This window comes from Mytilus edulis, chromosome 4, assembly GCF_963676685.1.
Source record: "Mytilus edulis chromosome 4, xbMytEdul2.2, whole genome shotgun sequence".
NCBI classification, from domain to species: Eukaryota; Metazoa; Mollusca; class Bivalvia; order Mytilida; family Mytilidae; genus Mytilus; species Mytilus edulis.
The window spans coordinates 34,402,206-34,429,176 of record NC_092347.1 but is presented as its reverse complement, the minus strand read 5'-3'; the positions used below and the strand labels follow the sequence as shown (position 1 = coordinate 34,429,176).

Genomic DNA, 26,971 nt, shown 5'->3' with positions numbered 1-26,971 from the left:
AATCATTTTTTCCAACCACATCCACTCTCAAATATGTAACAAGTTCAAGCTGCAATCAGAAAAGTTATAATTTTTACTCATACGATACGTTTAATTCGGTATCTTTTGTTGAAATTAAACCACGAGGTAAGTTGAAAATAGGTGTCACATTCAAATTGTCTCATTTTTTTACAAGTTCTGCAAAAGAAAAGTAAGACTGCATCTGAGCAGGGACTTTCTATTCTAAGACACTAAGTACATTTTTGTACTTAGTATAGAAAGTCCATGATCTGAGCACATGAGCAAAGACACTAACCTTTTCCATCTAAGGACCCAACCTGTCAAAATATAAATATAAACACAAGCCTGATAAGGTGATAAACACCATAAACTTTTTAAGCTAAAATTTTGTTGACTGGCTAGGCCACAATGTCAATGGCCACAGCAGTCAGAGTCTACAGAGAAATTTTGAAATACCTGCTAATGCTGCAGCACTTTTCTGATTAGTCCGAGATTACTCTGACGTCCAACCACTGTTTTGCCAGACAAGCTGGGGCTGGGGCCGTGGGACGAAGACTTGACATTGAATGTAAGACTCTTGAAAACATTGTTTATGAGATTACTCTTGATAAAACTAAATGGTTAATTTATGCTATTTATCGTCCACCATCAATGGCGAACAATATTTTTTATGACTCCATAAATATACTATTAGATAAAGGTTCCAAATTTATAGAAAATTATATGGTTATTGGTGATCTTAACTATGATTTTATGGTTAAAAGCAAATCACAAATATTAGAGGATATATGTGACATTTTTGATCTGTCAAATATAGTGAAAAAACCTACATGCTATATGAAAGGGTATGAACCATCACTTGTAGATGTTATTCTTACAAACAGAACAACTCTTTGTTTCAAAACACTGAATTTTAACACTGGTGTTAGTGATTGTCATCATATGATATCTACTTTTATAAAAGGTCATACACCTAATTGTGTAAACAGTAAGACACAATACAGAAGTTTTAAATCTTTTAATGTTGATAATTATATTAATGATCTTGATAATATAAATTTTTTACATGATTCAGATGAATGTATAGATGATATAAATTTGGTATATAATGATTTTGAAACAAAAGTCTCAGATGTGATAAATTGTCATGCACCAATGAAATACAGATACCCTCGAAAAAACTCAGTACCATATATGAATAGAGAACTAAGAAAAGCTATTTTTCACAAACAAATGCTGAGAACAAAATTTGAAAAATACAAAACAAGCAAAACTTGGGAAGCATATAGAAGACAAAGAAATATGGTCACAAAATTAAAAAGAAAATCAGTGAACATTTATTTTCAAGAAAGATGTGCTGGAGGACAAAAATCAAAACACTTTTATAGCACAGTCAAACCTTTTTTATCTAAAAAATCTACCTGTAGCCAACAAAAAATTGTACTTGTGGATGATAATAAAATTTTAAACGATACTAAAGATGTCTGTGACAACTTTAATACTTTTTTTGTTAATGTTGCCAATGACATAGGCAAAGGTACTATTTTTGAAGAAAAAACACATCCTAGTATTTTAAAAATTAAATCTCACATACAACATGATAAACCTTTTGATTTTAAACCTATACATGTTGACACAGTAAACAAACTTGTGAAAAAGATCAATATAAAAAAAGCTACTGGCGTAGATCAAATATCATCTAAACTACTACGAGCTGGTGCACCAGTACTCAACAAACACATAACAACATTAATAAATAACACCATAGAATCCAGTGAGTTTCCCAACAGACTCAAAGAAGCTCAGGTTGTACCATTACATAAAAAGAATGATCCACTTGATAAAAAGAACTATAGACCTGTGAGCATTTTACCAACAATTTCAAAAGTCTATGAAATGGTTATGTCTGACCAGTTAACTGAATTTTTTGAGAATATATTTCATGCTTTTTTATGTGCATTCAGAAAAGGTCATGGATGTCAGACAACTTTGCTGAGACTCCTTGAAGATTGGAAAACAGCTTTGGATAATAATATGTATGTGGCAGCTATTCTTATGGATCTTTCGAAAGCTTTTGACTGTTTACCTCATGATATTCTTTTAAGTAAATTATCTGCCTACGGTCTTTCTTCTAAATCAGTGAAATTACTTCAAAATTATCTTACAGATCGTAGGCAACAAATCAAACTTCAGGGAGTACTCAGCAGTTGGGCTGACATCCAGAAAGGGGTACCCCAAGGCTCAATCCTGGGGCCCCTATTATTTAATATTTTTATTAACGACATATTTTATTTTATTGAACATGGTACCTTGTATAATTATGCAGATGACAATACTCTGTCTTATGCTGACAATGATTTTGATAATTTATTATGTACACTCGAAAGAGAAAGTGCTGTTTTAATTGACTGGTTCAGATTTAATTGTATGCAGGCAAATCCTGACAAATTCCAAGCCATTGCAGTTGGAAATAAAACATTTGCAAAAAAACCTGTATTTAATATACAGTCAGCAAAAATATCCTGTGATGAGATTGTCAAACTTTTGGGTATTGATATTGACTATCAACTTAATTTTAATCACCACATTAAAAATATTTGTCGTAAAGCATCCCAACAACTGAATGTTTTGAAGCGCATTGGCTGCTACCTTACTAAATTGAATAAACTGACAATTTTCCACACATTTATTTTATCTAATTTTAATTTTTGTCCTTTGGCATGGCATTTTTGCAACAAAAATAACACCACCAAATTGGAAAAAATTCAGGAAAGGGCTTTACGATTTATATATGAAGACTATGTTAGTTCATATGATGAACTACTTTTACGAGCAAAGGTTCCATCACTGAAAATAAGACGTATGCGTAACATGGCTATTGAGTGTTTTAAAATTTTATATAAATTGTCACCACCATGCTTACATGATTTAGTTGTATTGAAAGACTGTAAATATAATTTTAGATATTCTAATATTGTAGATATACCTAGGGTCCGAACAACAACCTATGGTAAGAACTCTTTTAAATACACAGCTGCTGTTTTATGGAATGATCTACCTGATAATTTTAGAAAAATTGCTAATTTTAGTCAGTTCAAAAATATTTTAAAGTCATGGAATGGAAATGACTGTAAGTGCACAGTTTGTGGAGACTTTTAGTTAATATATTATGCAAATCTATTTACCATCTAGATCATATCCCATTTTTTCAATTTTTATGCTATGCATTTTTACCAGCTTTTATGCCTAGTTTACACTTATATGCTTTTAGCCTTAACACCTAGCTTATGCTTATATTCTGCTTTTAGTGCTTCATTTTTGTGCTGTGATATTTATTGCATGTGTACTATATTATGTATTGTGTTGTTATAAATGTTGTACTGTTATATAATGTCTCATATGTCGGTTAAAAGCTCATTAGAGCTTATGTTTGTCTATGTTTTATATACCATGCCGACTCTAAATAAAGCTTATTTATTATTATTATTTATTTATTTATTACGTCGGAGCTCGTCCCATATCAAAAAGTGGAGATTTGCCCATCCAAAATAGATGCGCTGCTTCGTCACTTCATTCTGGTGCCAACTAAGGGCCTTGGAATTATATAAATCAGATATCAATTTGTTCATTTTTTTTATTTATCTCTTCATTTATGTTTGATCCACCTACTTGCTACTTTTTATTCTTCCATATTTAAACAGTTTTCACAGTGACCCATCGATTCAGACATTTTTACTTTTATTTTCAAAAGGACGTCAAGTTACGAGAGATTTCGCGACCTAGAGACTCAAATATGCAAATATTTATACTTTTTCACCACCTTTAATATAGAAGATAGATTTTTAACAATTAGTAGCCAACCACGATTTTTCACCTCCTTTACAGGAGATCGGTATTGAGCATTTAGATAACACGATAACAATCTGAAGCTCTTGGACATTAAGATTACTATTTTCTGATTTGAAAGTTTCTAACATCTCTAATCAATATCAAACACATTTGGAAAACCACATGTAAAACATTATTTCTTTTGGAATCTGAGACTGTGTCCAAAAATGGTCCCACCAATGTTAATCTTAACAACATGTATTACGGTTAAGTCATGTAATTCAGATGAATCTGTGCAGCTACATGTATGACCCTGAGATCAATCTAGCATCCTTTTTATTTTCTAAAAAAGTGACCAAAACAAATACATTAATGATTTTTTAATATTTTGCAAATTAATAAAAATTATATTTTTTGTCTGAAAATTTATATCCCATTTAGGTATAAATTATGACCAATTGATTGGTTTTCCAAATGCTGTGCATATATTCATCACTCAAAAATATACACATCATTCTTAAGGTATTCAAAAAGAATGATATTTACAAGCATCTTTATATATAACTTTTACTACATGTACCTTCTCCAATACAGCCACTTTGTTCAAGTTCTAGTTACTGTTTACGTAAATGCGTATGTTTGCCAACTGTTTTTACACTTTACAGTGTTTCATGACGTTGTTGAACTTGTCTACTCTTTTTATCATCATGACAAACAAAATGCTGCATGTCCTTACATGTATTATTTAACGATACCCAGCTTTTGTAAAAAATAATCCATTCAATTTGCCATACTGCCACTCAAATCCGTCCTGTTCATATATATTGAGGTTTAAAATTATCCAGATTATAAAGCAATCCTCATTTAATTATGTATTAAAAATAAGAAAAGCCTGAACAAAATGTTGGAATATAAATATATAAAAAGCATTGCAAATACAAAAAAAAATATAGTGGCAGGAAGAGAAGTTGTTATTACATTTTAGATTAGGGGTTTGACTTCATGCATAGCAATTTGCACTGTTAGACACGAACATGGTGCCCCAGACTATTAGAAATATGTACCGACTAGTATTTAAACATTTGCAAATGTTAAAACTTTGTTGAGACACACAAGAAAAATGTCAGAATATTGTTTTAGGTGTGGAATGTAGTACAGTTCACAATTTTTTTTTTATTTAAATCATGGTTATCAAAAAGAAAGAAAAAAATAAACTCTTTTATTAGCGGAAGTGCAAGTCAAAGATTGAGTCTCTAAATGTAATAATATGTTAATCAGGAAATTATAATATTTTATTTAGTCAGGCGGAATATGAGTGCAAGTAAAAGTAGACGAAGTCAGATTGATGAAGTACAAGGAAGAAATATGGGACCACAGGCTGGAAGTTCAAGAGAAGAAAATGAACAGTCATCAGATAGTGATGAGGTATTGTCCATTGTTTAAACATGATTTTGTTTGTGCTTGTACCAGTAGGTGTTGTTTCATTATTCTAAACTTTTGTGAGTATGTAAATTAGCTATTTGGAATTAGGTGAAAATCATTAACAGAAAGTACATGTATGTAAGATTTGGACTTTTGATAATGTCCAGAGATATTTGAAAAAGCTTTTCACTTGACTAGACAAGAAATTTGTTAAAATGCGGCAATAAGGTAAGTTCAGATGTAAGGTCGTTTGATACCATGATATTAAATTCCCCAGTGTCAACGTCTTAATTACAAAAAATTGGCATTTACCTATGTGAGTTCTATAGTAGTGTGTGATACAATATAGCAGCTCAATTTTGTGAGGTTTAAATTTTTGCTTATATTGGCTGATAGAACAAAATCACCTATACAAAAGTGCTCATGCAATGGCTTTGTATAAAAGTTTGAATCAGCCAATATAATAACTGCCAAAATATTTTGAACAACTTATTCAATGAAAATTGTGAAATTTTACACCCTGTGAAAAAACCTGCTTTACAGTGGATCTGCTTTTACTTTAGAAGATATAGTTTACTCTGCAAAACATCACATGTCAATAAACTATTTTAAATAATATTTTTATATTATTGAGTAAACCTTCAAAGTCTCAACAAAAACTTGTGAATAAATTCAACCTCAACACTAAATTATTGAAAATAACTACAGCACATTTAAAATCATATAAAAACATGGTTCCTGAGACAGACACATGATCACATGTCCCGGTTTTACTAGTTTCTTTTTTTCTCCATTTTACAGATCAGTTTTATTGAGGAGAATCAAACAAGTAGAAACAAAAAGGTAAAGAAAACAGCAAGAAAAGTTATAAGTAATGAAGATGAGATTCTAGAGAGAACATTGAGAGGTAAGCAGAGTAAACCACAACCATTTCAGTCCTCTGTGGCAATTATATTTATTATGCCCCATTTATGGGCATTATGTTTGCTGGTCTGTGCATCCATTCGTTCGTTCGTCTGTAATTCCCGCTTAAGGTTAAAGTTTTTGGTCAAGGTAGTTTTTGATGAAGTTGAAGTCCAATCAACTTGAAACTTAGTACACATGTTCTCTATGATATGATCTTTCTAATTTTAATGCCAAATTAGAAATTTCCCCCCATTTTCAGGGTCCACTGAACATAGAAAATGATAGTGTAGATGGGGCATCTGTGTACTGGGGACACATTCTTGTTTATTTTATGTGGTTTTAACACTACTTTTAAGCACCACTTCAGGCTATTTCTTGGCAGTCAGTTTTTATTGGTGGAGGAAGTCAGATAAAACCACAGACCTTTGATAGGAAAACTGACAATCCAGTCAATTAAGATTTTAGTCTAGTGCATACGTCTGAGCAGGGTTCAAAACTCACAACCTCAGTGATGACTGGCTAGTGATTACTACTTAGACCACTCTGCCACCAATGCCCCGGCAATTATTAAGCGTGCCTATTTACATTTGATGTGTTTTTAAATGTTTTTGATTTGAATTGATTTTTTTTTAACCACTTAGCATGTGGTATTATTGAAATCTAAACATCAAACTAAAAGAAACAAATAAATGATTTCTGCATTGTTTCAAATATATATGTCTTGGTCAAATACATCTTACGGATATACTTTAAAATCCTTGAATTTATTTCATATGTATCTACATATCATATTTTATTATCATATGTAGATGAAAGATATATGGAAATACAAAATGAATGTGTTTTTTTCATATTTTTTTCTTTCAGAGTCTGGAATAGATATTGCTGATATGACCAGGGAAGAAAAAGTTGCTCTTGCTGTAGGTATTGGTCTTTACGGATCTGCAAATTAAATTGAATTGTCTATCATTTTTTTAAGGACATCTGGCCAGTTTGTGACATATGTAATATTGTGATCACCTTTTATACAACCACATTTTTTTTGCATTTGTATAATGTTATCACATCATTGTTGTTGTCCAAAGACGTTTGGCTTCCAGATGATCACTATGGATTAGTATTAGTGTATGGATCTCTTTGAAATTGTACCACAAGGATCCATACCACAATAGGGAGATTTGGATTGATTTTGGGGGTTATTGCCAGATCTATTTAGGAGTTAGGGCCCATTGTGATAAAGGTGTTAAAAAAATAGGATTTTCATGTTTCTGGACAAAAACAGTTGCTAAAATGATGATGCTATTGTGGACAGTCATAATGTATCATAGTATCCCATTGAAATGTCTTACTTATATATAAAAACACAGTTATCATATATTTTTTAAGAAACATACCGAAGGTTTTATCTTGTTTATTTTATTTTCTTTCTAGCAAGTTATAATGATGTCTAAAGAAGAGGCTGAGATTCACAGTCAGTCATTTGGTGATGAATCAATGAACCATTCAGATTCTGAAGAGGAAAAACAAACAACTGATGCGTTCATGCAAGCAATGCATCCAAAACAAAACAGAGAAGCCACTCAAGATACAGTTATCCCAGAGAGCCAACATGATAATTTATACAGTCAGGAAACACAAGAAAACAAGTCTGATTTATATAATCAAGGAACACAAGAAAATCAATCAAATAACAACAAAAAATCTTATGATTCTTACATGGACCAGTCAACAGTTGATATTCAACCAACTTTAGATGCAGCTACTGGAAGGTTTGATATTTCAGAGCATGCATCACCAGTAAACAGTCAGTTAGATCCAGTCTCTCAGGTGGTTTTACACTTAAGCCAACAAAATTCATCAGCATTTGAGGAAGCTATACATCCACCCTCTCCTATTGATGTAGATATGATGGAGGAAAATCCGGTACCAAAAGAGACTGAAAAACAGAAAAATACCTTAAGTGTTAAACCAATACAGCAGGTATGGCAGTATTTTATATTTGGTTAGATTTAATGTCAATCCATATTCTGTTAATTCAAAATCTAATTCAATCCATGCTTTTTAAATTTTAGAAATTTAAAAAAAAAATTATGCTGTTGTCCTTATGTACTGTAAATTCAGAATTATTGAGTGTATTATAATGATTTTTAGCTCACCTGGCCCAAAGGGCCAAGTGAGCTTTTCCCATCACTTGGCGTCCGGCGTCGTCGTCCGGCGTCCGTCGTCGTTAGCTTTTACAAAAATCTTCTCCTCTGAAACTACTGGGCCAAATTAAACCAAACTTGGCCACAATCATCATTGGGGTATCTAGTTTAAAAAATGTGTGGCGTGACCTGGTCAACCAACCAAGATGGCCACCACGGCTAAAAATAGAACATAGGGGTAAAATGCAGTTTTTGGCTTATAACTCAAAAACCAAAGCATTTAGAGCAAATCTGACATGGGGTATAATTGTTTATCAGGTCAAGATCTATCTGCCCTGAAATTTTCAGATGAATCGGACAACCCGTTGTTGGGTTGCTGCCCCTGAATTGGTAATTTTAAAGAAATTTTGCTGTTTTTGGTTATTATTTTGAATATTATTATAGATAGAGATAAACTGTAAACAGCAATAATGTTCAGCAAAGTAAGATTTACAAATAAGTCAACATGACCGAAATGGTCAGTTGACCCCTTTAGGAGTTATTGCCCTTTATAGTCAATTTTTAACAATCTTTCGTAAATCTTAGTTATCTTTTACAAAAATCTTCTCCTCTGAAACTACTGGGACAAATTAATCCAAACTTGGCAACAATCATCTTTGGGGTATCTAGTTTTAAAAATGTGTGGCGTGACCCGTTCAACCAACCAAGATGGCCATGGGCTAAAAATAGAACATAGGGGTAAAATGCAGTTTTTGGCTTATAACTCAAAAACCAAAGCATTTAGAGCAAATCTGACATGGGGTTAAATTGTTTAGCAGATCAATATCTATCTGCCCTTCAATTTTCAGATGAATCTGACAACCCGTTGTTGGGTTGCTGCCCGTGAATAGGTAATTTTAAGGAAATTTTGCTGTTTTTGGTTATTATCTTGAATATTATTATAGATAAAGATAAACTGTAAACAGCAATAATGTTCAGCAAAGTAAGATTTACAAATAAGTCAACATGACCGAAATGATCAGTTGACCCCCCTAAGGAGTTATTTTCCTTTATAGTCAATTTTTAACAATTTTCATAAAATTTGTAAATTTTTACTAACATTTTCCACTGAAACTACTGGGCCAATTCATTATAGATAGAGATAATTTTAAGCATTAAGACTGTTTAGTAAAGTAAGATTTACAAACACATCACCATCATCAAAACACAATTTTGTCATGCATCCATCTGCTTCCTTTGTTTAATATTCACATATACCAAGGTGAGCGACACAGGCTCTTTAGAGCCTCTAGTTGCAGAATGTTACTAAAATGTGAGTTATAGTTTAGCTATTTCAGTGAAATCTGCAATCAGTGAGGCCACAATTAAAAATATTTCAGTTTGCCCAAACCCGACCCATGATGACTGGGTGTGGGTAGGTAGGTAGGCAAATTCTTTTTTTTTTTTTATCAGAATTTGCATGAAAATATTAAAAGATCTTAAAACAATATATCTTTTTTTTCCGTCAAACCTTTGTAGAGAAAACCAAAAGCCATGAATTTAAAACCTCTATAAATAAATTAGTCTTCTATATGATTTGTATCCTGAGATGTTTATAACACTGACAATTGCTAGCTGTGTGAAAGGGCTGGTGGATTTATGAAGTGATTTTCAACAGTTCCATCAACACGATGTTTGTGTAAAAAAAAATATCAGCTGATTATGTAATGATTAAATTTGTTTGCAGTTTTTAAATCCTATTTCTATTAAAATAGATTAAATGTCCTAAAATATTTATATGAATTATTATCTACCATCCTTAGTTTGTGTCTTTTTTTATGTTTTGAAAACAAATTTGTATTTACATTATCACACAGGTAAACTAATTTGGCTATAAATAGATCAAAGCATGTTCTGTAGAATCTCCAAACTAAAAACGTATTTGTTATAATTTTATTTCTTTAAATAATCAAGTTTAAATTTTTGAAAATAATCATTATTGATAAAATATAATTGCATAAAGTTAACGTTTTCTAAAGACTATTTATTTTTAGGTCATGGTTCTAGAGGCTTCCTCACAAATTTGTATAAAAATCCAATATGGCGTCCATAACATGTTTTTACTTTTGTACATGTGAACAAAATATTTCTGTCAAAAGTCAGATTTCTCTTGTCAAAAGGGATTTATATTGCAATAAATTATTCAGAGGGAGTAACATTCAGTTAAGATTATATTTCTGATTCTGTGAACAATTATAGTTTTATCAAATTCTCCCAAACAGCAACGTACTGATCTTGTCTAATGAGACTTGTAAATTTGAACTATTTGAATAAAAGGGCATCTAATTTACATGATAAAGAAAGATTATAATTAAAGACAACAATTTATCAAGAAATAATTCCTTTTTATTCAGTAAAAACAAAATCTTCTTGCAAGATTGTAAATTCGCAACTTCCGGATCCATTTCCTGTCAGAATAACATTGAAAATATTCGATTGCACATGGTTTTGAACAAATCTACCTAAATATTCTTATCAGATATTCGATAACACGATGAAATCAACATTGAGCATATAGGTAAGGGTTTGGTAGTACAGACAACTACAGCGTAAAAAAAACTGTGCCACTTCACATGTTTTACTTCTTTACGTTCGTTAAATCAGAAGATAAAAACAGAGAACATCGAATATCGATTAACTGCGTCTTTTATACGCTTTCTTTTAATCTTATTCACAGTTACTTTCAAACGCAAAGACGACAAACATTAAGTTTTGTACGATGACGGAGCGGACCCAAAAAAAATCCGAAAAAAAAAAATTCTTCAAAAAAACGCCAAAAAAAAGAATTTGAGTCGGCGGGTTTATTTTGGGTCGGTCGCGTTTGGGCAAACATACAATCTTTTTATTTTGGCCTGAGTTCTTATTACATGTATTGTGATATTCACCCAGTCACGTTATTCACAATACTCAAAACCTCACAATAATTTCTGAATTGACAGTTCCCCAGTCTGTACAGAAATTGGTTTCTGCTTTTAGTTTGTCTCAACCATATGTTATGAAACTTATGCAAAATTATTATTACCACCAAAAACAGATCTAGTTTGTATTTGTTTGGTGTCGTTTTCACTGTTCTTGAATTGTGCCTGTTTATAAATGAAAATATTACTGAATTTGCTGTTTCCACACTTTATTAATTTGCCTCAATCAAATGTTACGAAATTTATATACAATGTACCACCAAACACAGATCAAGTCTGAAATTTGGACACATCCTTCTTTTATTTTGTTGTGAGGCAAGCTTTAATAGGCTTGATTTTAAATCAATTCTTTGGTAGAAATCTTAAATTTTAGTATACTACATGTATTTGTTAGATTAAGGCTATAATTGATATATGTATATCATCAATAGTAAAAATTCAAAAAATGAAATTACGAGGTCAAACACATGCTTTGTAAAATTGATGCAATTGAATTTATTAATAAAAAACCTTGATCACTGCCTTTCAGAAACAGCTTAAGAAGCAACATATGTCCAGAAAGATTGACAAAAACCAGCCAAGAATTGATAATTTCTCCCATGTTGTTATTACTGATGAGAAGCAGGATATAATTGACAATCAGGTTTGTTTGAATTAAGGGTTTATAAATTCAATTCAGGGAATAGACAAACATTATTCTTGTTGTTTCTTAATCTTGCACTCAACATAAATGATTAACATTAACACTGAACATTCTCAGCTAATTTGCACTCAGTTTGCAATTTTCAATACTGTAGACTCATTATTATTCATTCAATACCAATTTCAGTGGATCTCGTAGGTACAAGTAAACCAAGACATTAAATGTTCAACGAATTACAAATTTTCTCTAAGGTTTTATTCAGACTTCGGCAAAACCATGAAATCAAATATCCACGAAAATGCATGTATTCCACAATCCTCCAAAATTGGTACCCATGAAAATAAATGTATCTACAGTAATAAATAATCAATTTAAAGATTAAAAAAAAGTATACCACACAAATAATTTTACAGGGAATCTAGCCTCTAGGTATTGTCAAAACCTTTGCAAAATCATTTAAATATCTGAAATCATTATTTGATAATACGCATTACACAATAAAACAAGGCAAATGGGGAGACTTGATATTTTTTTCTTAACCAAAGACATTTGAGATTATGTGGAATGATTGTGATTCTTTAAACCAACTTATTTTGGCAGATAATTTATTTTACGTTTCGCCCTTTAAGCCCACTTAGTGGCAATTTAATTTCGCGATTTTTAAATTAATTAATGTACTTAAATAGGGAAAGATCCAAGTGTTACCTTTTCTCAAATATTTATATTTGCGTTATTTTTCTTACAGTAAAAGCGGCGAAAATAAATTGCTTTTAAAAATTAGTTTGTTTACAATTGTGATGATAGTCTCAAGACTCAACTATATAAATTTAACACTTCAATTATTAGGATGTCCAAGCTGTGATCAGTGAAGACGAATCCTCGCAAGAAAGAAAGAAAACCAGAGTTTTTAAAAAGACTGCAACAGCCATTAGAGATGATATAAGTGACACTGAAGCTCTATCTCTAAAGGATGTAGTTGAAGCCAATAAGAATTTTACACTAGCACAGCCAAAGGAAGAAGTAGATGCTAGAAGGAATTTTACCCAAGCACAGCTTAAGGAGTTGATGAGTGAAGATGAGGATTCTCCAGTCAAAAGAGTTGTGAAAGTGGAAGAGTCACCAATCAAAAGAGTGGTCAAATCTGCAAAGAAAGCATTTGCGTGGAATGATTCTGATGAAGAAACACAAGATTTTTTAACCATAAAGGTATTCAATATAAAGCTCACCTTGTTAAAAAAAGTAAAATAATAAAAATACAAAATACAAAACGGAAAGTCCTGTATCAAATGGCAAACTTGTAAGCTCAAACACATCATATGAATGGAAAACCACTGTCATATTCCTGATTTGTACAAAATGGTAGATTCAGCCTGGTTTTATAGCTAGCTGAACCTCTCAATTCTATCACAGTTGCATACATTCCATTTTATTGACAACAATGTGTGAACAAAACAAACAGACATGATAGGTCAAAATGTAAAAAAAAAATGTGATATAATTTTAATCTGACACTAAAAACAAAGAAATAAATTAAAGGGATAAAAGTATTTGTATCACTTGATACATGTCAGTTTTAAAGTGTATGTTATTGCTGAATTTGATTCTGAATATCACTATAGTCTTCTCCTTGTGTATGTTTTTATTATTAAATATGAGTTGTCTTTTCAGAACGAGAATATTGCAAGTGTAGAGGACAAACAGAACATATCACCTAGAGCAAATACAAGCAATACTGTTAATGATGATCTGGTAGCTGATGAAATAGTCCAGGTATGTAAATATTAGCATAAAGTGACAATTAGTATGGGATTTGAATAGTTGATTTCAGTGTATTATTTAAAAGCTTGCACCACACTTATGTTTTTTCGGTCTGTGTATCCGTTTGTTCATCCAGCCATCCATTTGTCAGTCTTTTTTTTTGCAATTTTGAATGATAAAAAGTTATATATTTGTTCCATAATATTAAGTGAGAGATATTTAATGCAATACAGAAGGAGATCTTATCTGTCTTGATTTTGTAGTAAATTATGATATAGCAAATGCTACTTAACAATATAAATACGAAGATGTGGTATGATTGCCAATGAGACAACTCTCCACTAGAGACCAACGACACAGAAATTAACAACTATAGGTCACTGTGCGGCCGTCAACAGTTAACAAAGCCCATACTGCATAGTCAGCTATAAATGCCCCAAAATGACAAATGTAAAATAATTCAAAGAAGAACTAAAGGCTTAGTTTATGTAAAAAATGAACGAAAAACAAATATGTAACACATCAACAAACAACAACCACTGATTTACAGGCTCCTGACTTGGGACATACAGAATGTGACGGGGTAAAACATGTTTGAGGGATCACAACCCTCCCCATAACCTTGGACAGTGGTGTAACGGAACAACATAAATGAACTATAAAATCAATTGATAAAGACTTGACTCATCAGATGGATACAAATAGAAATGCATATAACAAAATAACAAAGTGGACGTGGCTAGGTACTTGTATATCCCAACAACTAAAGGACAATTAGTACTGATCTGAGTGTACTCTCAGTTACTGATGGCTACTTCAAAGCACAACTTATAAAAAAAATCATGCATCAAGACAAATTTGTTATTAAATCCATTTGAATTATTCACACCAATTTTACATTATTTATCACCAATTTATCTCCCTTAAAAAAAATATATTTGGTCAACTGGTAAACTATTTTAAGTGAGTTATATTAAACATTAAATGTAATTTGTAGAAAATAGACTTGTATACAGTAATTGTCTGATGTTTGTGCTACAATGTGTGGTTTGATTTAGTGCTGTTGTATAATTTGTGTTATATTATGCTTGCTTGAATCTACAGTTGAATTTGTGTTATAAAAGTAATAAAAATAATTTACTTATATTTGTTTTAATTTTTTCATTATTTATTTTGTTTAAAATAACCAACAGAATTCATACAGATGCAAAAATATTACCTGTTCTAATAAAAAGAAAACACTGGTCAATTAACAGTTGATTAAAAAATGTTTGTACAGTATAATCCTTTGTTTACACAAGTTTTCCTCCTATTCCCACATGAAATTTTACCTTTTCTTACAAGATTTATAAAAAGTGGGAATAGAGGGAATGAACCCTAAAAGCTGTTTCAATTTGTTTCAACATGAGAGTAATAATCAATGCCTATAAACTTTTTACAGGATTTATGCTCATTCTTTTAAATTACATACGAAAATATGCATTGGAAGCATTATTACACCTACATTTCTTGTTGGATAGTTTGTAGGACCAAAATTTTTCTGAGTTATTTGTATTTGTCATATCTGGAGCCATAAGAAAACTTTTCTTTTGATTTAATCTTAAGTTTTATAGCTATTATATGAATAAAATTAAAATTTACAGTCAGTAATATGATATCAGTTACATTTATGATAAATGTTTCTACCTTATAGGATGAACCTTTTACAGAAGAGTTTTATGAGTTTCCTTCTCTCAAAAGACATTACAGGTATAATTTATTTAATTATAATCAATGCAAATCCCAATAGTTTCTTATCAATTAGAATTAATAACTTGTGAATGGGTTGAACATAATCATAGAGTGTGATACAAAAATTGGAAGAAAAATATACGGCAGATTTTTATTTGCTATTACAAATTTGATCTGTATGACAATTTTTTTAATGGACAAGGAAAAGCAATTTTCAGCATAGAATTAAACTCTTGACAGGATTTGATATGAAGAAATTCCTGTATGATTAAATATAGGTAAATGATCATCAAGTAAAGGTTCTAAGCGTATTATTGCTTATGTTCAGGACAACTACATAAAGAGCAAAGGTGGGACCCAGGGGATACAATATTTGCTACCATGTTTTGAAGATATCAAACTAAAAATATTTGTATAAGGGGACAAAAAACTATTTATCTTAGTCGTCTACATCTGGTCACATGTTTTCTTGCATGAATACAAAAGAGGGACGAAAGATACCAGAGGGAGAGTCAAACTCAAAGATAGAAAATAAACTGACACTGCCATGGCTGAAAATAAAAAGACAAACAAACAAATAATAGTACAGAAGACACAACAAAGAAAACTAAAGACTAAGCAACACGAACCCCACCAAAACTGGGCAAAGAACCCTTTTCCACTTTAAATACTGAATGTAAATTATTTTCAAGAAAAAAATCACTGTGTTAATAATTTTATTAATCTAGTATATTGTTGCTGTTTATTTAATTAAAATGTTTATTTCAACTGTGTATCATTTCTTTTTCATAAATGGTCAAAAACAGAAATGTCAAGAAAAAAGTAAGTTAGTTGTGAAATTAAGTTTATTTGTAGTGAAAATATGTATGCATTAATACTGACAGCTGGAATTTTGATGACCTTCAGAAAAAATCCAGTTTGAAATACCATATATAATATTTAGACATGCAGTATATAGAACCATAAGAGATATAGTTGTGTTTTGCATCAATTAATTTTGTACAATGCATTTAAAAGTGATATAAGTTGAAATATTTAAACTCTTTATGAACATCAACATTTACAGTATATTTTTGTATAAAAACATCATTTGAAAATCTAAATGTTCGCAAAGCCATATAAAAAACAAAACAAACCTGTTAAATAGTAATGCTGGCCTAGTGCTTAAATGAGTTCTTATTTTTTTACACTGTTTTTCAGGAAAACTCAACACCAACTTTATTTGCACCTTTAGGTAGTAATCCAAAAGACTTTACAAAAGCAATTCTGCAGTTATTTACACTTTACCATAATAAACTTGCTCGATTACAAAAGTTATCAAAAAGTAGTATAAAATGGTCAAAAGAACCTGTCAGAGTTGGATTTCATCTAGACCATACTATAGATGCCAGAAAACGAGGGCTAAATTATGATTTCCTAGATGACCAAGAGGCTTCAACATCTGTCGTACCAATTGTTGTAGACATGAAAGAAAACACCAACCCTCAAAGGCCAGCTTCCAAAAATTTCTCTATGAAAATTAGAAAGGAGCCAAAAGTTCAAAATAATGCTGATGAAGAGATAAATCAGTTCGTAGACACATTCGTATCTAAACCTGGATTAAGAAGTCGTAGAACTAGAAATACAGGAACTTTTACTAAAGGGAAATCAGCATACGATTTTGAGCCTTACCCAGTCGATGAAACTTTCAAAGTTGGTGCTGAAAAGGGAAAGAAACGGAAGTTATATAACGAAACTGAAACAAAATATTGTCCTTTGATCGAAGATGAAAGCAGTAATGACTTTGATGATAAATTTGTTGGAAAAGGTAAAAGAAACATGAAATTAAAAAAGCAGAATAATGAAGGAAATAGTGAAGTGCCAGAAAAGCTGGAAACTAAAAGTTCAAGGAATAAGTCAAATATCAGTGACCCGACAACAAATGTAAAGAAAGCTACACGAGGATCACTTAAGAGGCATGCTAGTGACTTAAGCACAGGTAGTGTGGAAAGTTTCAAGTCGGACGACATGAACAATTTGTTAAATCCTGACCAAGCCTTAAGTAGATCTCCTGAATTATCCCTTGGTGGCCTCAGTCAAAAATCAGATGTGCTATTAGATGCAGACGGACAATTGTACTCAACACAGTTATGTTCTATGATAGAAAAACGAGCTAGGGTACCAGTCAGTAAGTCCAGTTTTAATTTGGATACAGTTGATGATGACAGTGTTCAGTATCTATCACAGAATTCAAGAAACGGATCAAACCTTGAAAGGGCAACACTCTCACAAAATATTTCTCGCAATGTTGAAAGCACTTCTACACAATCAAATTTCAGACCAATCTTACCAAAACAAAAGGAGGATAGTACTAGTCAAGTAAGTCAAAAACAGATTGGCAAGACAAAGACCGCAAAAATAATAGTAATCCATCCATCGCAGAGCACTGTGAAGAATGTAGAGCCTGTAGGGCAGCAGTCAACCCTCAAGTCAAGAATGTTTGGACATATGAGTGACTTGTTCAAGCTAGGGTCAGGCAATAAAAGTTCAAGTAGTAAAATTAAGAATGACGATGATCCTCAAGGTTCACATATCAGGAATAAATCTTTTGGTGATGACGAAGACTTAGATACAGAAACACACAGATTCCAACCGACCAGTGATGTTACAGTGGATGATATACAACAGATCAATATGAAGACAGGAGGTAACTTAGCTTTTATTAGTCCTGAAAAACAATACTTGTGTTTCTGCTAACATTTTTGTCTGGTTTAAAAATAAGAAGCCGTTGGACTTCAAGTGTGCTTGTTAAAAAATAAGCAAAGAAATCTATAAGGTAGGAAGGGTTAGAAGAAACACAGGTATTTTTTTAGGTCTCATTGGTAAATTTTTTACAGTACATGTAACCTAGTAATACAGCATAGCATAGCAGTTCAGGAAAAAAAACCACTTCCCTAGCATTATATAAGGGGAATATTTATATGCAGATATACATGATACTAAGAATTTAAAATGTATTTAATATCTTAGCTGATTCAATTTATAAAAAAAGTAAAATTAAATTTCCAATTTTTATGCCCATAAATATGGGCATTATTATGTTTTCTGGTCTGTGCCTCCATTCGTCTGTTTGTCTGTTTGTCCCGTTTCAGGTTAAAGTTTTTGTTCAAGTTAGTTTTTGATGAAGTTGAAGTCCGATCAACTTGAAACTTAGTTAACATGTTCCCTATGATATGATCTTTCTAGTTTTAATGCCAAAGTACCAGAGATACTCGCTTATAAGTCGAAAGTTTGGGAGTAAAATTCAGAATCCAGAGAGGGGTACCGACTTATAAGCGAGATCCCGAGACCAGAGGAAAAATCCAAGCTTGAGAAAAGTGGTCAGGAGTGAATTTCCTGTTCAAAACTACGTTGGTGATTGCCAAACCTACATAAATCCTTGAATACAAAGTTTGTGTTGAAAATAAATGACCACAATACTGTCTTTGTGTTTTATTTGTTCTTTGTTATCTTTTTTTCTGTCAATTTGTGTTGAATTTTCGACTGTTTCCGGTTTGTGTATTGATTTTCATGGTCAAATGGTTTGTGCATAAACCCAAAAGAAAGAGCCAAGAACCAAAAATGAAAACGAGATAACAATGTACCAACTATGTAAAAGGATGTATTCAGCGGAGTTATTGTGTCATTATTGTGATATCATGATATCAATTTAATACTTATAAATCATACAATAATCAAAAATAATTTTAAGATTCATTCCCAAGATCAAAATATTATTCATTAAAATGTCTCTGGTAAACAAAAAGATTACAAAATTGATTGGCAAGCCAATATAATCCATTGATAACCCCTAATTAAGAGACAAAGAGTTGTATTCACTAAAGGTGTGAAAAATATCAGTGATAGGTGAACAGATGACACTAATGAGATGGAAGTTATTTCAATATATAGTTGATTAGCTTCAATTAATTTTTTTAATCCTTTAATCATCACAATATGATAAGAATTATGAAGTGTACATGCTCTTTTAACACTGAGTTATGTATGCTGTGAAAAATATTGATTGACTTTAAATTTTTTCAGGTTCATATTGGTTTATGTTTGCTTTTCTAAAACAATAGGTTGTTAGTCATACCCTACAAAATCATTGATGCATTACGTAAACAACACATGGCTAATCTGTAATCAAACAGTGAACAAAACAACAGGAATAAATACATCTTTATTATTAGCAGCTATATAAATTATCATAATCAACATCAACTAAATTCAAACCAAACAAACATTCATGCAGAAAATGAATATAATTCCTGGATTTGCATTGGTTTTACCGGCGTTCAGTAACTGTCAGCTGCAAAAAAAATGTCCAAATTTTGTCCGACTTATACGAGGGTCAAGACTAAATCCTCAGAATTTGGAGCTGAAAAGGGCATCCGACTTATAGTCGGATCGACTAATAGGCGAGTATCTACGGTAAGAGTTTTTACCCCATTTTCATAGTCCACTGAACATAGAAAATGATAGTGCAGATTGGGCATCCGTGTACTTGGGACACATTATTGTTTTACCTAAAAGTATAATCCAGACAAAGGTGACTGGACAAATATTAGAATGGTATGTTTGTAAGAAGAGAGCTAAAGTTTTTTAAAAATGAATAGTGTACATTTTGATGATTGTTTTAGGTATCAGAACTTACAGCAAGAAGCAAGGAAGAAAGAGACAATTAACTAATGAAGAGACTGAACCAAATAAACAACCAAAAGTAAGTTCTTCTACAATATCTTATACCCATAGACTACCCAACTCTATACACATAACCTCAGCCTCATAACATCAATTAAAAAGTTCAAATTTAATACCCACACGACAGTGCCATGTGCTGATTTTAATTGCACATTAGGATATATATCATGTTGACAAAAAATTGTCAGAATTTTATAAATATCACCAAAATCAATACTTTGAATATAAACATTAGATAAAGTCACATAACCAAGACAACATTTTTAACTGTAAAACATGTCTAATCGTATCGGCTTTGTTGTGATGAATGGTTATATCCCATGAAGCAGGGGAATACAAAGAACGGTCTGCAGGCAGACGCCTAGTAGAAATTAATTTCAATCTTAATTAAGTTACATCAAACTGTTGAAATTACATAAATATTTATCTGTTATTTTATTGTAATAATGTAATATGAAAAGTGATATATTTTTGTCAGATGAACAGGTTAACAGTCGTTTTAAACATTTTAAAAGATTTAAGAAAATATGCATTTTAGGTATTAAAATGAAAGAGGAGATTTTACCTTATTTATTTGTACTATGTTTTTGATAAGGGTTCTCAACATTAAACTCACAGTTGAAACTATATCCTCAGTGTCCTGCAAATGCACTTTGTACAGAAAAGTTATATAACATGTTTGCTTCAATAGATTAATCATTTTGTAGATAATAACAGTACCGTGTCCTCTGTGTAACAAACAATTTCCTCAGGATCAGATAGAAAACCATGCTGCAGATTGTAATGGTCCTGTGGATGGTATGTTAACTGCCAGTTCTTCTTTTAAAAAGTACATTGTTTGAATGTATTAAATAGATTTAATTGATAATATATCCCATGGCTAATCTATATAAATTCCTACCTTTGTGTCTGATGATCCCTGTAACAGGATTTTTATGCCCCATTTATAGGCATTATATTTTTGGTTATTGCATAAGTAGTTCGTTCGTCCGTCTGTCTGTCCCTCTTCATGTTTAGTTTTTGGTCAAGGTAGTTTTTGATGAAGTTGAAGTCCAATCAACTTGAAACTTAGTACACATGTTTTCTATGATATGATCTGTTCTAAATTTAATGCCAAATTGGAGTTTTCACCCCAATTTCCACTGAACATAGAAAATGATAATGCGAGTGGGAAGGTAATCCGTGAACTATTGAAACATTCTTGTTATGAATATATTTTGTTCTTAAACTAGCTGGAAATTTTGTTTATACTTTCTGTTTAATCTACAATTCCTAAATATTCATTTGCAATATGTTTAAAAGACAGGTTTAACTTCATATTTGTAAAAGATTCTCCTTCTTGATATTTTATATTTATTTCTGTAATGGAAAGTCAACTTGGATCTGATGTTAAACTTGTATAATATTAAAAAACTTGTATAATATTAAAAAACTTGTATAATATTAAAAAACTTGTATAATATTAAAAAACTTGTATAATTTTAAAACTGAGAATGTCAACCCATCATGTGTGCTTGCCTCATATTTCATTGATCTTTTATTGTGTCTCAACGTCATGCTTTTAGATGACAACTCGAGAGAATCCACAGATAGTGTTCAAATACAAGAGATACAAGCTGGTAGAAACTTAGAGCAATCTACATCAGGTGTCCAAAGACATGGGCAAGGAAGAGCAAGCAAGAAACAAGGTATACTTTACAGTCTTGCAATGACTTCAATCATAAAAAGAGAGAAATAGTTTTAACATTGTACAAAATGTTTTATATTAGATTCTTGTCATCTTACAGTATCATACTGGAAAAATAAATTGCTCAATTAATTCTTAAAACAAGACTCGATAAAAATTTTAAAATGATGATAAATTTGTATGCCTGTCAGTTGCGTTCTAAGGCAAACAGTTTTACCTATGCCTGTTCTTGTATTTTTCCGTCATTCTGTACAGTTATTCTGACTTTGTACTTGGTGATAGTGATCATATTTGGATGTCATAGTGTATATTGATGACTTCAGATCTGGTTTGATTATCACTTTTGCCTGAACAAAGACCCTTAAACTATAGAAAATGTTCATGGACATTGAAATTGTACAGACATTTTTTAAGGAGTATTCATGTCCTTGCTTAGAGGAGCATATTTGAATGTGATAAGAGTTAAAAGGCTACATATTCTTATTCCTATTTGTATTTTAGTCTAACTTCATTCATAAAAGTTTTCATTTAGCTGTTTGTTATTAAATCTGGTGAAAAGTTCAGAAAATCAGTATGTTATGTTGGAGCTCAGAGACGATATTTAAGACAATTTGTTTACAAGTTTTCATATTTCAGATCAAGATGCAGATTTCATTGTTGAAGATGTAGAAAGTGAAGAAGAAAGTCCAAGAAAGTAAGTATTTTAATGTTCAGTTCTGTTAAAAGATTAACATGTTTTTTAACAGAGTCAGCAAAGTCTAATATTTTAGTAATATTGGTTAAAATTCATAATCTATGTTCAGAGTGTTGCTCTCCAGTAAAACTTTTAGTTGAAATTTACACACTTTTAATTAATGTAAACAGTATTCTTCGTCTTAAGTTAAGACTTGTTGAAAAAGAAGAAAATAACCACTTCAGATGTTGCTAGTTACTGAAAGGAGGCAAATTATATACAGTCGAACCTCGTTGTGTTAAAGTCGAAGGGATCGGACCAAAGTATTCGACTCATCCGAGGTCGAGTGTGTCGTCATAAATTTTGAATGCATGAAATACGGTATGAGATTTGTGTAAACTAGATACAATGAACACTGTGCCTTTTTTTTTCTATATGACACTTTATAATTGTGTATTCAATCTCCATTTTTGGTCCTTCGTAATAATTAAAAACCCAAGTACAGATACAAATCATGCACACATAAAATCAATAGTCTACACAAATATTTACAAAGGTCAGTCGCTATAAATTATGAAATCATTCGCGGCACGAAACAAGTTCTGAACGGTCTCTGATGAGGCCGTCTGCTTTACATTAAATTATCATGAATTTATTATAATTGTCCTAATCCTTTTATCTATAGTAATTAATGAGTTTTAAATCTCACAATTCATTTAATCTTGGCTTGTGTCATTTAAATTCGTTTTGTTTTTATCTCGGGTGCAAAATGTTCAACACACTAACATTCAGCTTGAACGATCAATAAAGGTGTTAATTAGCGGTCACCATAAACATGTCATTTTAACTGTTATACAAACAAGTATGTTTACTCAGCTTTAATCTCTTTTGAAAATGATTAGTTGACATGAGAAATACATCCGACTTAAATTTTTATCATTAGGTCTGCATCTTTTGACAATTCTTACTTTCGAAGTTCGAGACATTGGGGTCAATTTACATTAATTTTACTTTGACGGGACTATAAAATTTACTCGACTTAACCGAGTATTCGAATCAACCGAGTTCGACTCATCAGAGATAATTATGCATTGAGCAAACAGGAATTTTACCGAGAAATTACTTCTACTCATCTGAGTTTTCGACACAACCGAGTTCGACACAACGAGGTTCGACTGTATTGATCTTATTGAGTCTCTCTTGATACAGCTTTGTGAGTTTTAGATGCATCTTAAAAAAAAAATTGGGAAAACTTGAAAATTAAAATGCTAGCTTATCATTTATAGGTCTTTTAGTATGGAATGCTATATTTGTGACAAGTCATTTAGAAATAAGAAAATGTTGGAACAGCATGTGGAGAAATGTTTGGATGAAGCTACACAGATGCAGCATGAGATTGAAACAAGAGGAATGGATTCTATATTAGAACCTGGGGAGATCTCACCTCGCAAACGTGCGACCAGATCAGCACGGACAACGGAGCCAAATGAAGGGTACTCATCAGGTTCAAAATATTCAAATTTTAAACGGTGGTGGTTCACAATTAATTGTCAGTTATCAGAGATTTTTCAGAAAAATAACATCAGGGGCGATTCCAGCCATTTAATAAAATGGGTGGTGGGTTCCAACTACATGTCTCCATTCAAATGCATTGATCGCCCAAAAAAATGGGGGGTTCCAACCCCTGGATCCGCCACTGAACATACATGGTAAACCTGTTTTGAAGGCACTTTTGAAATGGTGAAAAACACTTATAGACGCAATTTATAATTTCACTAACTTCTTTACTGTACAAATAAGTATTTGACATCCATCCAAAATATATGTTTTCATGGAAGAACCCTTATATAGCGAAAGTTTGCAAATGGTCAGCTACTAATTTTCAAAAGCAATCGGTTGAGTACTTCTAGAAATAAGAGTTTCCCATTAATAAATGATGGTTTTGACACTCAATCTGTTGTCAATGTTCCCCATCTATGAAACCACCTGACCAAATTCACCAAAATGATAAGAAAAAATAGACGGGGAAGAGTTTTATGGAAAGAAAAAGATTACAGTTGTATGTCTGTTGATTTACATAACTTGCTCTGAAAATAATTACTTTTTTTTTTGCAGTGTGTTGTATTTCTTATGGACATTTTTTTTTATTATACATTAGTATGTATTAACTTGTAGTAGCTTTTTTCTTCATTTAATAATATATTGAGTGATTTGATGAGTACTTTTGAGAAATGACTTTTCTTTGTTTTTACTTTGACAATTTTATCCCTATCATTACAGGCAGTGATGAAGAGAAAGTTACTCTCAGAGATGTTATAAAGTAAGTAGTTGTATTGAAATGTAAAATAGCTAATTAGCTGAACTTTAAAAGATAAGAATATAAAAGCTTAAAAAAGAAAAAAAATCTGACAAGACATTCATTGCACCTGTAAAATAAGCATACTCACATGGTAATAGTATGGGTTATGATAAGCAAACTTTAAATTAGTCCTGGGTTAGAATACACAAATTTTCTTTGGCTGCTTAGAGTCAAATTTATTGCATAGTTTGAATGAAACCCAAGTCTTTTGCTTGTTGGGAGAGTCATTTAAAATTTAAGGGCAAGAATTTCTAGAAGTACAGTTAACTCTCATTGTTTCGAACTCGGTTGACTCGAAATTTCAGATGAGTCGAAGTTTTCATGTGGTCCTGAAATTTGTTCCATATAAATGTATGTAATTCGACTCCTGATGAGTCGAAATTGCGGTTGAGTCAAACTAAATTTACGATCCCAAGGTTAACAAAAGCATTAAAAATTCATTATTTATCTCGAACTAGTACACATATGTCAAAACATGACCTCCAGCATTTAAATGGATTGAAGAGTTAATCTGACAATACACGTGTAATTAAATTTCCAGTCACTGACCACTGTATTGATTTATGACATGCTATTTCCACGAGTGTTTACCTAAGATTATCTTTTATAAGAAAAAGAATGTTTTAATTTAATTGAAAAATGTTCTGTCAAACTTCCGGTTTTCGTTTGAGTTGAACTATGTGTATCTCGAAATTTTTCTCTAGTCCGGCTGACTTCGAGATAACGAGAGTCGACTGTACATTATTAGCTTCTTATATTTTGATATTAGGGTATTTACACTGATGCACAAATATTTAAATGGAATGAAATCTGATTTCTGATAATCTGTTAAAAAGATATTAGGCAATGATCAAGTATGCCAAAAAAAGACTTCTGGAGATCAGTAGTTGCCTACTGCAATGGGCAAATATATTCAAACCTTGTGAAATGTCTATAAATAGAATTCAACAAAACCACAAATTTTGCTTAATGGACAAATTATGGAGGTGCAAAAAAAAAATGTCTTTAAATCGGTTAATATACAACTTCTTCTCTGAGTACTCAAATCCCAACTTATGAGACTATCTTAATGATTGGACGATCATATTATGCTTTAAACATTTATAGTTTCATGAAGAATGATTGGACAATCATGTAATGCTTAAATTATTTATAGTATCATGAAGAATTTAGGTAAAATAACCATGCATAAAAGCCATTATTTGGGTTTTTTTTATCTTGAAAAAGTACATTGTTATAATGCCTGCATACCATTCTATTTCAGGGCCAATCAATCAACAAGTAGTTCTGAAGAATCTTCATACAGTGATGAATATGACTGGTCCCCAGCTAAAACTCCACCTAACCACAAGGTTACAAATAAAGAGAATCAGTTACCAGGGGGTTGGACTTTAGAAGAGCTTCAGAATTCTCCAATTCGATCATTTGTACCAATCTGGAAACAGTCTGATAATGAGGGGTTTAAAACTCAGTTTGACAAAGCTAAGAAAAGATTTGAAAAACAACAGCTTAAGGGAAAAGGAAAGAGAAAACAGAAAGGAACAAAAAGAAAAAGGGGAAAACGAAAATCTAAGAAGAAGCCAGCAGCAAAGAGACAAAGATGTACAGAATGATATATTGTATATAACAAGTTTTTGTCATGAATTTTTTGTAGGCTTGATGTTTTTCAGCGATGGTGCAAGTGGTTTTAGAACAGAAAAAAAGATCAAGTGCAATGAATTTTTGAATTATTACTTTCTACTTTGATATGGGTACTGGGTATTTACAATAATTTGTACATTGGAAGTGGATCTGTTAAATGACAGTGTATTGTTTGAAGTGTTAAGCATCAGCAGACTTTCACATTTTTCCAGTAAACTCCTTATATATGCAATACAACTCAAATAATAAAATATACCTTTGTTTTAAAAATACACATTTTCATTTGACCTAGCATCTTTAATCCAGACTGCTTTGTAGTTGGAGAAATTTGTCATTTCATTACTGTATGAACATTTTTCAACGATATGCAACTTATTTGTAATTTGTTATTTTCAATATAACAGTGTTAATAATAAATACTGTTTTTTTGTTTAAAAGTTCCTTCATTTTCTGCATTATTTTGTATATTGAAAGATGTTAAATAAAATGTTATAAAGTTA

At 31.5% G+C, this 26,971-nt stretch overlaps 1 protein-coding gene across 1 annotated transcript; it reads left to right on the top strand.

Annotated features, from left to right (window-relative positions):
- On the top strand, window positions 1-26,971 carry LOC139519539 (uncharacterized). The gene is made up of 19 exons (XM_071311702.1): window positions 1-126; window positions 2,981-3,010; window positions 5,129-5,253; window positions 6,052-6,157; window positions 7,024-7,076; window positions 7,588-8,136; window positions 11,787-11,900; window positions 12,747-13,106; window positions 13,569-13,670; window positions 15,352-15,407; window positions 16,196-16,211; window positions 16,590-18,075; window positions 20,051-20,130; window positions 20,819-20,909; window positions 21,677-21,799; window positions 22,435-22,492; window positions 23,758-23,975; window positions 24,752-24,791; window positions 26,095-26,971. Exons 3-19 carry the CDS (start codon window positions 5,140-5,142, stop codon window positions 26,441-26,443), a joined length of 3,915 nt encoding a protein of 1,304 aa, XP_071167803.1. The 5' UTR covers window positions 1-126; window positions 2,981-3,010; window positions 5,129-5,139; the 3' UTR covers window positions 26,444-26,971.